Genomic DNA, 16,105 nt, shown 5'->3' with positions numbered 1-16,105 from the left:
ATTTCAGACAGACGCTCCTTGATTCTTTCGGCTCCAATGACTCTCTGTGTCAACCTCCTCGGAGTATTCCAATCACGCAGGCCTACACATCCATCCCCACAGGGGTTTTTCGTAGTTTTGCTAGGTGCACAGTGATTTCAAATCGAGAGATGGATAAGGGACTACAGCAGCAGAAGCTGGCGATTGCCAGCATCTGACAACTGTGACTGCAAAAGTCAGACATCTGGAGTGACTTCACTTTTGTTGCCGCACCCTGACAGAACCTGAGGTCTCTCTTGCTACATTCAACACAATATCGTCCTAATCTATGGAAACGAAGAATTGGATGATTATTTTTCCTAAAAGAAGGAAAGCATTGACCCATGATGAGAACTCTTCATTTGTTCTCTCCCATGATCTTTGCTTACACGGTATTTTATTGACGTTAAAGCACGTGCTTTACCTTAAGAAATGTTAATGTATCCTATCAGTGCCACCTCGTCATTGCTTGTGACCTGCTTGTATAGCTTGTGCACTTATACTCAGTTCTAGTTAGCATGGGTTGGGTAGAACTGTCATGGAAACCATGTTTAAGCTAAGTATGGATCACACTTGTAACCCCTAAACTTGAGAGGCAGAGTCAGGAAGATGAGGAGTTGAATGCTACTCTCAGCTACACGGGAAGTTCAAAGCCAGTCTAGACTACGTGAGACCCTAACTCCAAAAACAAACGATCCCTTTCCCCAAACAAGCAAACCACAGAGTGAACACGAAGCCGTGAGGCCCAGCTGATGTTTGCAAAGAGATTGATGGAGAGATCCACAGTAGTGTGCAGACGTGCGTGTAACGCTCTGCTCCTACGGTGCATGAAAGAAAGCACGGCATAATATAGATGTCCAAGACCTTAACGAAAGCCGAAAAAAAAAAATCAACAAGGATCTTTAAGTGGGAGAAACAGCCAAGGCTGCTGGGATGTATGTGTACACTAGACTGATTGTAGACAGCGGTCGTAGCTTAGTTGGCACAGTTATTTGTGCTTTTTAGGGCTATGTGACAATAACAGCACAACTTAGAATAGATGTACTTTGGACCCCATCAAGTCCAGTGGAACCGACTGCAGTTTTTGTCCTTAGATGACTAGGGCTATGCAAACATTGGACCCTGTTTATTTCATTACATTCGAAGGGCCCCCGCAGTCCCTTATCAGGTTTTCAGCAACTTGATTGCTTGGAAACTCACACCCTGCATTCATCGAAAGCCTAGGTCACACAGAGCTAATCGTTGAATGGTGAGTGAATGCAGCCAAACACATCTAAATACGCTCCTTTCTGTGAAATAGAGGTAGAAGATTGTGCAGTAAGTGGACTTAAAAAAATCCCACTATTGTACATGCATATACACACTTGGGTGCTTCCCCTATGCTGTGTTTGTGTGTGTGTGTGCGCGCGCGCGCGCGCGCGTGCGCGCGCGCGCGTGCGCGTATATAAGTGCATATAAGTGTCAGAGCACATATATGAGGTAGAGGCCAGCTTTGCGGATCAGTCCTCTCTTTCCATACTGTGGCAAGTGGGAATTGAAAGCATCAGGCTTGGGGACAGTGCGTTTATCTGCTGAGCCATCTTGCTAGACCTAAGTGGTCTTGGTAAATAAATAAGATAGCTTTTCCAGGGCAATAATTTTAAATTCAACTGAAGGAAGTTATGTTTTAGCATTTTGAGTTTGAAAAAAAATCAGGACTAGTGAACCTGATGTTCCCCTCCCTTCCCCCCTGCACCTTGTTCTCCGATCCATGTGGGAGAATAGTTTGGGAAGCGAGCCAGCTGGAACAGGATGAAATAACTCACACTCCTGCTGTGGACAAGTTGTCAATCACTGTGTGTGAAGTCCAGCCTTGTTTTTCCTCAGGGTTAACAGTCACTCGCTTCTCTCTGCTCAGGATATCGTCTTAATGATGGAGTCAAGGGGCTCTACAAATAGCAGGTCAATAGCTGAGAATGAGCTGCCCAGTGTGTGCTGGAGGAGAAAGGGCAGCCCCTGTGCTACAAGCCCCAGGCCGACTGCTCTAATACCTGGTTGTGAAAACAAAGAGCTTCTGCTGAAAAAAGATGGCCTCCTGCAAGTTGCAGGGCATGGAAATTGGTTTTGGCTTCACAGGGTCTTTTTTCCGGTCTTGGACCACAGTAACTGTCAGTAGCATCATTGTTTCTAATGTAGAGAGGAGCTGAACAGTTACATGCTCCTACAAACAATTGCTTCTGTGGTTTGTATCTAAAACCTTTGGTAGGTTCCTTGGCTAACAACAAGCCCCTGCAGCTGCTGATTCTAATTCCCCCACTTTCTATCTCCAGCTCAGGAAATAGCTTAGGGTACACAAACTGGTACTCACCCCCTTTCATTTCCCTTGTAACTGGTTTTTTTTTTATTTCAGCAAGCCTGTCTTCACTGTAAAGCCTGGACCACACAGCCCCACCTCTTCTCACAAATGCCTTTAGGACTGGCTCTACCACTTTGCCCACACTTGGCATCTGTTCCTTCCGTAGTAGTCACACCCAGTACTCACAGATACTCCAAGCCAAGGGTCTCGGCCACTCAAAATCCCTCTGGTACTTAGGCTCCTACCTGGCATACAGCCCAGTCTCTGCTTCCTCCTGACCTGGTCCTTGGGAATCTCTCTGACACTATTCGCTATGAGCCTACCCTCGGGCTCTTTCCCCTTCTCTCCACACATCGGCCACAGTGTATTTGCTTGCACCGTTCATTCCCTCAGTCTGGAAGGCTCCTCAAGTGCGTATTCTCTTCAGAGATGTGCCCAGTGACCTCATCTCCTTAACAATGTATATGACAACTTTTCTTAAGATCTAATCTATTTGTTAGAGATTATAACATTATAAAAACATATAAAACAAAAAACATGTTTTGTGTTTTCCTATTATATTATATAGATAATATAATATATAGATATTATATTATCTGCTGCCTACTGACTTTCTCTTTAGAGCACTGCTGTATGTATGTATGTATGATTTATGATGTATTTATTTAATTTTATTTTTTGCCAGTTCTGGGAATTGAACACAGGACTTCACATATGCTAGGTAAGTATTCTATATCAAGGAGCTAATCTCTGTCTCTCTGTCTCTGTCTCTGTCTCTCTCTCTTCTTGTATGCAAGATGCAAGAATACATATACACATGCATGTGCAACAGCTCAAAAGACCAGAAGACAAGGTCCCAGAGTCATCTCTCCCCTTCCACCATGTGACTCAGGTCACCGGACTTGGCAGTGAGTGCCTTTATCCACTGAGCCATCTCACTAGCCCCCTCCCCCCTTTTACTGTTCATTTTGGGACACTGTCTCATTATGTTGCTCAGACTGGCTTTGAACTTGTGATCCTTCTGTCTCAGTCTCCCAAGCACTTTCTGAGTCCTTAAAGGCCCTCACAAATACATTTATGTATGGTTTGCCTTTCAATGGTAAGGATTTTACCCAACATTCCCGGCACCCCGTCGATAGCGCTCCTGGAAAGTGGCATGGGGATGTGAATCATGTAAGTGGCTGCTACTCCTGCACTCTCTGCTGCCACATGGGTATAGTTTGCCTCTGACAATCTTGCTTCCCATGGCTCCTTCCGTGTCTTCCTTCCCCACTCTTCCCCCGGCAGCAGGTCACCTGGGGACTACACAGGAAAAGCACCCTGGGGTGGACATGTAGCATAGTCTTCCCGATCAGATCCTTAGCAGTCTGATGTCTGGCAGAAGCGGAAGAACACAGATACACAGAAGGGTTCTTATGGCGCTCAGGTGTCTTGCTCTAGGCAGCGTATGGAGCCACGACTTGATTTTGGCTCACCCACTCTGTGTCCAGCCTCTTTTCCGCCCCCCTCTGCTTCCCTGCAAGCCGCCCCAGCATGCTTCCTGTCGGTGTCTCTCTGCGTTCCTGGATTTGTCCTGAATCCTTCCTGCCATTCTCTACCCTCACAGTACCCAATCTTGCACTCAACATCGGGGTGCAAATGGCCCATTGCACAAACAACTTAGTTCACTCAGGGGCCTGCAGGCTGTCACTTGATCTTTCAGGCTGGGACAGTCCAAAGGAGAACACACATCTAAGGATGATCCATTTACACATTTATTTGGGGGACTGTGGGAGAAAGCACAGTACCTGAGGTCTGCTTATTTGCTTTGAGCTTTTCTACCTAACCTGACTTTTCAGCCTTCCAAGGCCCTTGGTATTTGCAGGTCAAGATGGTCTTTTCTTGTATCTTGCTTACTCTCTGTCTCCCTTACACACACACACACACACACACACACACACACACACACACACACACACACGAACATATACTTGCATATAAACAGGCATAGATACTATCATGAATAGCAGTTTTCCTCCTAAATGCCACCCGTGTTCATCACCTTAAGGAACACATGTCACCTAGTGGCCACCTGAAGATGTTGCTATTTATGCTGGCAGCCACCCCCGCCAGCGCTGTTCCATGGTTTCTCTGTAAGGTTCATGGATGCTGACCCTGCTGCCTTGTCTGTGTTTCAAGACCAGCGTGGTGCATCCCTTTTTATGACATACGATATGCAGGAATATATGCCATCAGGGACATGCCTTGGCTTTTCTCCTCAAAACTTAGCTCTCTCTATCTACAGAGGGAGCAGTGCAACAGAGCACATCTCCCAGGGACGAGGAGCCCTGCACTATGATGCTCTGGGAACTGCGTGTCCACCACAAGCATCCCTCTCTCAGTTAGAAAACATTGGTTGGTGCCTTCAGTGTGCCAGGCACTCGCTATTCCGGGAGCTGGGGGCAAATAACAGAATAGAACACATACATATCCTGACCCTGATGGAGCTACCAATGGTTTAGCAATAATGATTACTTTCAACCATCAAAAAACCAAACCAAAGCACAGAAAACCACACCACCCCAAACCAAACTACACCAAACTATACCAAGTCACACCAAACCACGCCAAACCATGCCAAGCCACACCACACTACACCGCACCATAGCAAACCACCCCACCGCAAATCACACCGCACTGGATCACACCAAACTAAACCACACCAAACCAAACTGTGCCAAATCACACCACACTGCATCACTCCATAGCACACCAAATCAAGCCAAACTACAGCAAGTCACACCACACCACACCGTGCCAAACTAAACCACATCAAGGTAAACCAAGCTAAACCACACTAAATCACACTGCACCACAGCAAACCGAACTGAACCAAACCAAACCGAACCAAACCAAACTACACCACACCACACCAAACAAAATGAAACAAGATCAAAACAAGGCAGACAAGGTTTAGCCTACAGAACCCAATTCCACTGAGAACCCACTGACTGCATCTCCACTTTGAGCTGAATCCCCATGGCATAGCTGAGCAGAGCACAGAAGTGATTCTCCACGAGGAAGACGTCAGGATTTCATTTCTCAAGTAGGCTAGTCTGACGGCCAGTGGACCCAACAAAAATTCTCAGCATCTCACAGATCCGGTGACTCCATGACTGCCTAGCACATTGACCAGCCAAGTTGCTGTTCTCCAGTTACTGAGCGCTGATTTTGACCTTCTTGATCCCCAGTTTCCCACGCATTTAAGACTCTGATACAGTTCCCGTCCAGATCGTCTACTTCTTAAAGCTCATGGTTTTGAAGATGATCTCATAAATCCTAAGTCAGGGCTTAAAAAGAATGATCTGACTCCCCATAATTCCAAACACCTTTCTCCTTTCTTTTACCCATCAGAACTGATGGGCCGGGATTCTCCATCCTTCTCCATGCCTGTGTGAATTGCTCTATGAATTTGTGGCTTGTTCACACACGTTGATTTGGGCATTCAAAATGGTTTCCTTTGGCCATTTGTTAGCAGATAAGGTACGAGTAAAGTCCCAGCACAGAGCATACCCAGGGCTGGAGAGATGGCTCAGTGATTAAGAGTGCCTACCGCTCTTGCAGAAAACTCTTAGAGCACACCTGTGTCTGCTGCCTCTGGTCCTCATGCATCTGCATCTCTGTGTGCACATGGCCACACATATACACATACAGTTATACATATACACAACACCACCCCCCACCTTCCAAACATCCCAGTGCACACCTGTTTTTTGTTGTTTCTCTTCTCTTGTAAGGACATGCCTGAGGCAAACATGCTAGAGGACAGGACAGGGAAATCCTGGTCATGTCAGCTGAGATCATTCGACACCACCTGACTTCTCTACCCCAGTAGACCAGAGACAGCTGGGAGTGTGTGTGAGTGTGGGGGGTCAGATAAAATTGGGAGACGTTTCCAGCCCAGTCGGGGTCAAAGCCAAACAAACGCCTGCTGTTTTAGGGCATGTATTTTTGCACAACTTGGGCGTGAAAACTTGAAACGCTTCTGTCGGTCTTGGGAACTTGGACACTGGACCGTTGCTTAGCTTTCTTTCTTTTTTTTCTTTTCTTTTTTTTTTTTGGTTCTTTTTTTCAGAGCTGGGGACCGAACCCAGGGCCTTGCGCTTCCTAGGTAAGCGCTCTACCACTGAGCTAAATCCCCAGCCCCGCTTAGCTTTCTTGAAATGAAAAAACCCCCAAATGCAAAACAGCGTGAAAACATGTTACTGGGTTATTTTCTTTAAACCTGTAAGCAGTATTATCAAGGGCATAAAGAAGGTTATTATCTACATTTCAGGGTCTTGGAGATGGAGGGTTCAAGGTTAAGTGACTTGCCCAAGAAGGAGTCCCAGCTTTGTGAAGGAGATGGTATCCAAAACCTCGAAAATGTGGTTTTAAGCATGGTTGCTAACCATTTCCTTTCCTCATTACATTTTAAGGCATCCATAAACAGGTAGAAAAGTGTGATGGTGGGTAATATATGCATATTTAAAGGAGCACTGTCACTTAGATTCATCTCAACTGTGGACCGCATGGCCAAGGAGTTTTTCTATTTTGGTAAAAACAATTTTAATCAATTATGGTGTTTGAAATTTGTGTTCGAATGTCTACAAAAATAATGAGTGACTAATGAGTGACAAGGAGTCAGAAACAGGGAATGGTATAAAACTAAGGCAGAATAAACTTCAGTTCTACGGTTTCCTGCATTTAAGATTTTTGGTTTTTCATTTAGTACCCTGTCCTGTACTTTAGGTATGTTGCCACCAGGTGGCGGTAGAGCGCTAGACATGAAGCCTGTGCAGTACGCCCGCATGTGTTTCTGAGGTTCAAGCTAACAGCTCTTTGCCTGAGATCAAAACGCAACTGAGACCACTCTTTGCAGTTTAACATAATACATTTTTAAAAAAACTAAAATAGCTTAAAATTAAACTCCAGGCAATCCCTACACATCTTTAAAACAGATATGAGTTCTAAGCCACAGACTCAAGGAGCTCATTTTTATTCATTCACGGTTTCTACTTATTTCCATAATGGCTAATAGGAACCTTGTACCCTACCTCCATAGCTGTGTTGACCTTCCCCATTTTCTCTGACGCGTTACTTACTGCCAGTCTCTGACAGGATAGCATGCATTATAGCTTTCAAAATTCTTAATAGTTTTTCTTGGGGGAAGAGAATTTCCTGGCTCTCTTTGTCCCTTTAGCATAATATTGGATTGTCTCTTAAAATAGAAATGAAAAGATTTCTCCAGCAGAGCAACATAGAAGAGTGGTTTTTCCTTTTTTTTCTTTCTTCCTTTCTTTCTTTTTTTTTTTTTTGCATTTATATGTATTTGCGTGTGTGGAGGACAGCTCCCTTTTACTTTCTATATTCTAGAGTATTCCATTAGGTATTTCTCTTGAGAAATCCTCCAGGGAGCAGGAGCAGTTTGTCACAATTTACCAGCGATACAGCTGAACTTCTTCAGCAATGAGTTCTGTCCTAAATGTCTTGAAAAGGAGGAAAAAGACTTTTTAAGAAACAAAAAAAAAATTACCTGGCATATTAGAAATGGGAGAAAAACCAGGAAAAACGACAACAAAAGAAACAAACCCCACTGGCATCACTACAATGCTCTTTATTATGCGATGAAAAAAATACAGTTTCAGAGCATTGAGACCACCGAACTGCTTTGAAAAGCAGAGGTTCCCACCATTATGGGTCATTAAGTTTAAAATTTGGGGCAAATTCTAGACAGATTTAGATTTGTTAGGATTATAATGACTCGCGGTTGAATGAATCCATAGTCTCTGAGTAAAGGCGCTATTCTGCCCCCTGTTTCAAGAACAAAAATCTAGGTACCTCCAGGTCAATGCTGAGGTCAAACGTCAGCGTGTATATAGTTGAGGGTAAAGGCTCCAGCAATTTGGTACCAAAGAATCAACAACGAAGAAAAGGGGGTTGGGCGGGAGAAGGCCAGAGACGGGAGACAGAGAGAAAGGACAGACAGAGACCTAATTCCTGGAGACTGGTGTTTATACATCAGACGGGGCTACCTGTGCTCCCCCACCCCCACGTCCCGCCGCCGAGCTGTGGGCGGAAAAAGCAAACACAGCCAGCTATGGAGAGGTGCGCCACGGGACCAGCTTCCAGCCGAACTCTGGGAAAGTGATCTGGGGAAGTCGCCCAGAAAAGGCGAAAGGAAAATAAAAGCAGAGGGAAGAGAATGGGACGGAGAATAGAAAACTGTCATTTGAGCCTCGCAGGAAGCCCAGGAACCAGCAGGCCAGATATTATTGTCCTCTATTTATACACCAGAAACCAAGTCCCCCGAGAGGGGAAGTGACTTAAGGCCACCTACTGAGTGGTGGATGTAGGCGTCAAAGCAGAGTGACCCGGTTCCAAAATAAAGATGAAAGGAAAGAGGGCATATTTGAAACCTGGCTGCCTAGTGTGTCTTTCTCTTTATAAACAGTAAGGAAAATTTCCATCTGACAGAAGCTTAGCCTCTGAGGGGGTCAAACTGAAGCAGTGTTAGCCACCATCAAAAGCTTCTGTGGAATGTCTAATATTATCTTGTTCCTTTGAATTCTGACTATCATTTACTATCCTTTTGATACATGGGGCTGTGATTGTGAAAACTATTTACCGACTTCTAATTTAGGTCTGCCGCCGCCATCATCATCATCATCAGCAGCATCATCATCATCATCACCACCACCACCACTACTACCACCACCACCACCACCACCACCAACCCTGTGCCTGATAGCTAGAACTAGCTAGATAACAGAGTTGCTGACTCAGCTATTTCTCCCTCAGCATGTCAGCCTCTCCTGCTTACTGCTTTTGATCACACCGTGCCCCTGGTTAAAATCCTTTAAACGGTTTCCCACTGGTCACAGAGGCTACCCATTGAAATCACTTGGAAGGCTTTCAAGCACTTCACACCCAGGTTGCCTCGTGTGAGCGAACCCCCCCCCCCCCCCCCGCGCGCAGCTGTTTGGATGTGGGGCCCACGCTTAGGGGATATGAAGGCGTACGGAACCCAAGTTTTGCTCAAGGTGGAGTCCCAGGGGTCACATTGGCTTTCCTGCCTGAAACAAGCAATCGCAAATCTGCTGGAAACACTGACTTTCGTGCTAGGAGACACAAGAGAACAAGGACGGTGAGGTCCAGGACAAGAGAGCTTCGAGGAATGGGCCAAGAAAGACTCAGTCGGAATTCTGGAGTCTCAGCCGTGAAAGTGTAATGGACAGGGAGCAATTCGTCCTTGTGAGAAGAGTAGTGAACTCAAAGACACAGCACAGAAACTGTCCAAAGGAATCAAAGAGGTGGGGAGGGGGAGCCTGAACACTATTCTAAGAAAAAAATGAGGGGCTGAGGAGATGGCTCAACGGTTAAGAGCACCGAATGCTCTTCCAGAGGTCCTGAGTTCAATTCCCAGCAGCCACATGGTGGCTCATCTGTAATGAGATCAGATGCCCTCTTCTGGTGTGTTTGAGGACAGCTACAGGGTACTCACATACATAAAATAAATAGATCATTACAAAAAAGAAAAAAAAAAGACCATAAAACTATAAAGTTCATTAAAACTACAAGCCTCATATCTAAGAAGCTCAAAAGCTCAATACACAAGAAATATGAGTAAAATTACCTCAGTGTACAAACAATAACCAACAGGAATAATGTTGTGTGGCGTGCTGGCATTTTAAATGTAATTACCCTGGAAGAGTATTTTTCAGAAATGAAGGCAAAAGAAAGTTTGTTCCAGAGGTGCAGACGCTGACAGAGCTCACCACTAGCAGACTCACATCACTTAAATGTTAGAGGAAGTCCTTTAGGTAAGCAGGAAACAATGCCTATAGAAATAAACACCCAATGGAGGAATGGACAGTAGGCCTGGCTTCCAGGGTATGGGACCCACACAGGTTTATTATGTAAGCTGCTGCTCTCTGAAACACCTCATGCTTCAGTGACCTCATGCACAGCGGTCACTACTGTCACATTTTTAATATTTTTCAGACAAGGGAGCTCTATACCTATGGCATATAGGATGGTAGAACAAATATTATCAAAGAATGGGATGAAATTAGCAAGTTTCCTTTAAAAACATTTTATTTTACTTTTTTTAAAAATTAAATTTATTACTTATTTATTTATTTATTTATTTATTTATTATTTATTTATTTATTTTCGGAGCTGGGGACCGAACCCAGGGCCTTGTGCTTCCTAGGTCAGCGCTCTACCACTGAGCTAAATCCCCAGCCCCTTATTTTTTTACTTATTCGCTCTACATCCCACTCACTGACCCTCTCATGGTCACCTCCTCCTCCAATCACTCCCCCATCCCCCTTCCCAGTCTTCTCTGGAAGGGTGAATACTCCCCTGGCTCCCCCTACTTCCCAGCCCTGGCACTTCAGGTCTCTGAGAGGCTAGGCGCTTCCTCTCCCACTGAGGCCAGACAAGGCAGCCCAGCTGGAAGAACATATCCCATGGACAGGCAACAGCTTTTGGGATAGCCCCACACACCAGTTGTTTGGGACCCACATGAAGACCAAGCTGCACAGCTGCCCGATATGTGCAGAGAGGCCTGGGTCCAGCCCATGTATGCTCTCTGGTTGGTAGGTCAGACTCTGGGTGCCCCAAGGGTCCAGGTTAGATGACTCTGTTGGTCAGCCTGTGGAGTTCCCATCCCCTTCAGGGGCGGGCAGTGTTGTGCTGGTGTTAGGTTATCATAGAATTCCCCAGAAAGGTAGAAATGAAGTCATCAACACTGAGGATATCTGGAGAAACTAGCATCCTTCATGAATTCGCGCACACAGTTCCAGAAAGTAGCTGGGTGAGAAGCAAATCACAAACGAATCACTTTGCTGCTGCAAACGTAATTCCAAATGCTATCCGTGGGAGACGAGAAACAGCGTTCACAGCATACGTAGGGGCATCACTGCCTAAGCTACATTATTAACTTCTACCCAGAGGTATCAAAAACCAAACACCACACTCGATTTTTTTTTTTAAAGCAATTCTGCACTATGAGCAAGGATTTAAGAATGCACTGAAACCTGGATATTTTTTGCCTATTCCATAGGAACATTTGTCATTGTTAGCATTGCGGGATACACTAATCCTTGGTTAGAATGATTTCTGTGGTAAATAATAGAAAAGCCAATGGGAAGAAATTAATCACAGGTTCTACAGTGAGACTCAAGAGTTAATGAATTGAGCAGTGTTCTGAGTTATTTGGGTGTACCCAAGTCCCTTTAGTAGATACACAGGAATAAAAGAAATTAACATTGGTTTTTTATAAATTTAATACCTTTTCATTGTCCAGAAAATGAGCAACGAGTTATGTACACGGGACTTAACTTATTATTTTTAATTCCACAATTAATCTATACACATTTTATGGAGAACATAGATTTCCTTCTATCTAAAATGTCCGCCATGCAGAGATGTTGAGGTTGTGGGTTACAGGAGAAACATTCGTCAAACTGGTTAACACCATGTGTCAAGCCTGAGTAATCCCTGAGAGGGGAAAAAAAATTAATGGACCTTCGAACTGCTAACTAGTCATTAATTCCCTTAACAAGGCTTCGGAGGGACAATAACTCAAAGCAGATGTTCACAGGGCTAGCATTTGCAGAGGGAACAATTTTCTCTGTAGCATTTCCTAACATGTTCACATTTTAACACTAAAATGTGAATAGAAAGGTAGTAGTGTGATGTCATCACTGATGGTGGCCAAGATGGGAACAAATCAGCCCAGCATCGGGGTCTGAACATGAAGCCCTGATTAAAAGCTAAAAGGGTCAATTGTTGGCCTATATTTCAAGTTCTAATTTGAGACAGGACTAGGCTCACAAAACCAGCAGTGTCTCCTGGCTTAAAACTTTCTCCCTGCTTATGGTAAGATGTCCATTCTTTGGTCTCTGCCCAACATTTTGGGCAGCTGTGTGTCCAAAACCCATATTTGTTTATTCAAATAAACTTGATTTTCAAAAATGACAGTGTATATACTACAATGGAAAGGTCTTCAGGGGTTTTCCAAAGATTATAATCTCAAATACGCATTTGTAATGTTCAAGTCAAAAACGTGGACTATTTATATTTCCTCCAAGAAATAGGTTGCACAAGCCTACTAGACTCTGGAGAACAGCAGCGAGTAGCACATTACCATGTACTCTGGCTGTTTCCCCGTAGTGCCCGATGATACTCACGTTATTTACAGTCATATCAATGGCTAGTCTGCTTCTCCTCTCTTCTCCTGTCTCCACAGCTAACCTCTGACAGCTTGGTTTGCATTTCTGTCTTCACTTTACAAGGAGAAAATAGCTACCAGAGCCGTCTGGCTCCCTTAAAACCAGCCACTCACTTCTGTGATCCCAGCTAGGAATAATCCACCCCACAGTGATCCAGGATGGGAATCGTCAACTAGCTATGACGATCTGTGGAAGCAGCCAGTCACTGCAGTGATCAAGGATGGCAATCAGTCACTCTACATTGATCTACGATATGAGCTCCCTAGAGGCCTTTACTTCAAATCAGGATTACCAAACGTTCCCTTTATCCGCCAGGAAACAACAAATTATGCATAATCAATATTATTATTAGTTGAGCCCTACGTCACATAAGGGACCACTCCATACCTGTCTTCATTAGTTCAGGTAAACAAAGGTCTTAATTTTGTCTTCTCCTTGTTTGATGACATCGAAGAGTCTTGAATTTGAAAGCCCTTCTCACAGTAACAAACAAACAAGCAAGCAAATTCTAACCACACAGCCCCTCTCAGCTCTTGGAGCTATGAAGTTCTGTTTTCTAGTTCTGTCTAAGGACTCAGTTCTTTCCCCCCCACAGTAAGCATGTCTATGGAGCTAAAGTCTTGCAAAGTCTTTCCATTTAGAATGTGAACTTCCCAAACAGATGTCACAGAAATGTAAATCCACTGAGTTTAATTTAAGGAAAAAAAAACTGGGTTGAGGGTAGACACACAGGTTAGAGGAGGTCTTGAACACAACAACTCTGCTTTCAAATTTTAAGGCAATACTTGTAACGTAAACTTCCCCCTAGATTTTCTAAGGCAAACTGTAATTTAGTAAGTGCAACTGAAAGAGAAACCATGAAAGAAGCAGCCTGGGCAGAAAGGCATTTTTTTCCCCCTGTCTGAATTCAAAGGTGTTTGTGATCAGTCTTTAAACCCAGGCAGCAAACCTAGAGATCTTTCCCAACTTTACTAATCTTGCTGTCACCCAATAGGATGGTTACTATAGAGTCCTCCCAGAATCCACCCTGTTCATTGGGAAGTCCTGCCTACGATAACGTTACTTCCTGTCAACTCTTCAGTAGGAAACAACTGTATTCTGAGGGCATTACAAACGATTAGTTTTCAAGTTATACCACCAAGGGGGATACATTTCAAACTGAGAACTGGTTTTGCTAATCTAGGGAAAGTGGCCTTGTTAACAAGTACCTAAAGGAGCTATGAGCTATGAGCTATGAGGGTCAAGTCTCACACACAATTGAAGTCTGGGCCTTGCTGGAGCAAAACCCAAGGCAGCTTCAGTTCGTTCTTTTGCCACACAGACCAAGAACAATGCTAACCAGAGCCTCAGACGGTGGCTTTCTTCTGGTAATGATAGCTTTTGTGAGGGGATTAAAAAGCCAGAAGTTAAGAGTTACTAATGGCAAGCCAAGATTCTCTCAACTTCATGTAAGATTTTAGACTCAAGAACAATTTCTGTAAGATGCTCTAGGAAAGATGTTATTTTTAAAGATACATTTTAAAAAGGCAAAGGATAATTAGCTAATAGTAATAATGCTCATTAAAATAATTAATGGCACGGAATATGTAGCAACCAGACTCTTGCAACACAAAAGAGCAGAGAAGAGCTCAGTAGAAGGGGTAACACTTGTTACCTTTATTTCTATCTACAAATGCCTCCCCTCCCCCACATCTTAGAATAGAAAGCCAAGCAAACCTTTGAATCTATCGCTGTCCTTAAAAAACAAAACAAAACAAAACAAAAACCCAAAACCATTTACAATGCCACACCATAGCACCACTGCACATGGGTGTTTTCTGTTACCTTTTTAATTTCATTTCTTCACCTTATTAGGAAAAATAATGAGAGTAAAACGGAAGTGAGGAAGAATCAGAGTCACTTATGAAGATGGCGTTGACCGCTCTGGGCTTGGATACATGGTGACATATGCTGGCCAGCATTTATAGAAAATTTATGCCAAGTGTATGAATAAAACAGAGACAACATATGATTGGATGCCAACTCTAGAAGATAACATTTTGATGATTTATGGCAACCTGTTTAGCAAGAGCAGAAGCTGTCCCTTCAAGCACGGGGTTTGAATTCTAATTAAGGAATAAAGATGAGGAAACTTGACAAAGTCCTAAAAAAGGATGTGACGAAGAAATGGAAAGTTGGTAATTCTGGTTTTTTTTAATAGTGAACAGGGGCAAAGGTCACAGCGGGAGCTTATTTTCTCACCCTGTCCATAGAGATAATGGAGAAAGCCCCAAGGGTCCCTCCATTCTTTATATCTTACTTCACCATTTCAAAACGTCAGAAGACAGTGACCTCAGAGTGCACACGTGCGAGCGCCAGCACGCACACTCGAGTCTGATCTGTCAATCCTTATTGAGTGTCGAAACAGTCACAAAGACAGAAGAAGAATTCTTCACCTGCAATTAAATCTTATCCAAAGTTGAACAGCGAAGGTGTCGGAAAGAGACCAACTTACGTTAATAAGTTCAAGCTCCCAGATCTTTTTCAACAGGTCCATCGACGTGTAGCCATTGATGAGAAAGGCTTTCGTGTAGTCGCCCAGCTCGATGGAATCCAGCCACTCAGCTACAGAGGTGGGATGGTAGCCATCGTGGCCGATGGGCCTCATCTGTAATTAAGAATGTCACATTAGGAATTATCTAGACCAGTTCCCTGGTGTTCCAACACCAGGAACCATCTTGCCACTTACAAATTAATCTGATAGGAAGCCTCAGATATTTCTAGATGGAGAAGTAAGGAAAAAGGAAATGCTCTATGAACAATGCTAGCCCATCAGTAATTTTCACGCTGAATTAGTTTTTGAAAATGCACCCAGAAATCTCCAGTTTAGCTGCTAAATTAGCTCTGTGTTTGAGATGATGAGATGTGTCAACCCCCCCATTAGAGAGTCTACTGGAATTCTGTTGGAATGGAGTTTCAAGCAATGTCAGTTGAGCTACCCGGGGCTCCATTCGGAAGACTGGAGGGACCGCATTTTCAAAATAGAGATGGTAATTCTCATATGTGCAACATTGAAGTGTGTGAAAATACTGCATGACTTAAACATTCCAAAGGGATTCATGCTTATGCAAGACATGTATTGTAGGTGGTGCACACGCGCTAGAGAAACACAGTGCTGTGGTGAGCAGTTAAAAGGAGGCCCTGAGTGTTTTAAGACCATGTGCTCTGCCTTCGCTCTACAGTATGTTAGACATGAATAGGGGAACTTGCTGGCAGACAAGTTTCTATTTTTTGTCGGCTATATACAGATTTTTTTTTTAATACTTCAGGGGAACAAAGAAGTGTGACAACAACATAATGTTTCTGAGTTTAAATTGGAATGTGAAAATAATTTAAGCAGGAAGAACTTCTGGGTTGAAAAATTTTATATAGAGTCTTCTAAGCTCTTTATTCTTTATTTGAAATCTGAGTTGAATTTATGGTTCTTGCTTTTGATATGACTCACTTCTGAAAC

General features: G+C 43.8%; 1 protein-coding gene across 12 annotated transcripts in view; it reads right to left on the bottom strand.

The window, feature by feature from the left end:
• Positions 1-16,105, bottom strand: part of Anks1b (ankyrin repeat and sterile alpha motif domain containing 1B) — a 1,165,946-nt gene that overhangs the window by 282,952 nt on the left and 866,889 nt on the right. For all 12 annotated transcript variants that reach the window (NM_001414940.1, NM_001271371.3, XM_087557137.1 and 9 more), the window contains one exon: positions 15,107-15,259. In NM_001414940.1, coding sequence (NP_001401869.1) covers positions 15,107-15,259 — 153 coding nt within the window. The remainder of the gene's footprint in view (positions 1-15,106; positions 15,260-16,105) is intronic.

This window comes from Rattus norvegicus, chromosome 7 (assembly GCF_021556685.1).
Source record: "Rattus norvegicus strain SHRSP/BbbUtx chromosome 7, alternate assembly SHRSP_T2T, whole genome shotgun sequence".
Lineage (NCBI taxonomy): Eukaryota > Metazoa > Chordata > Mammalia > Rodentia > Muridae > Rattus > Rattus norvegicus.
This window is presented reverse-complemented; position numbering and strand designations above follow the sequence as displayed.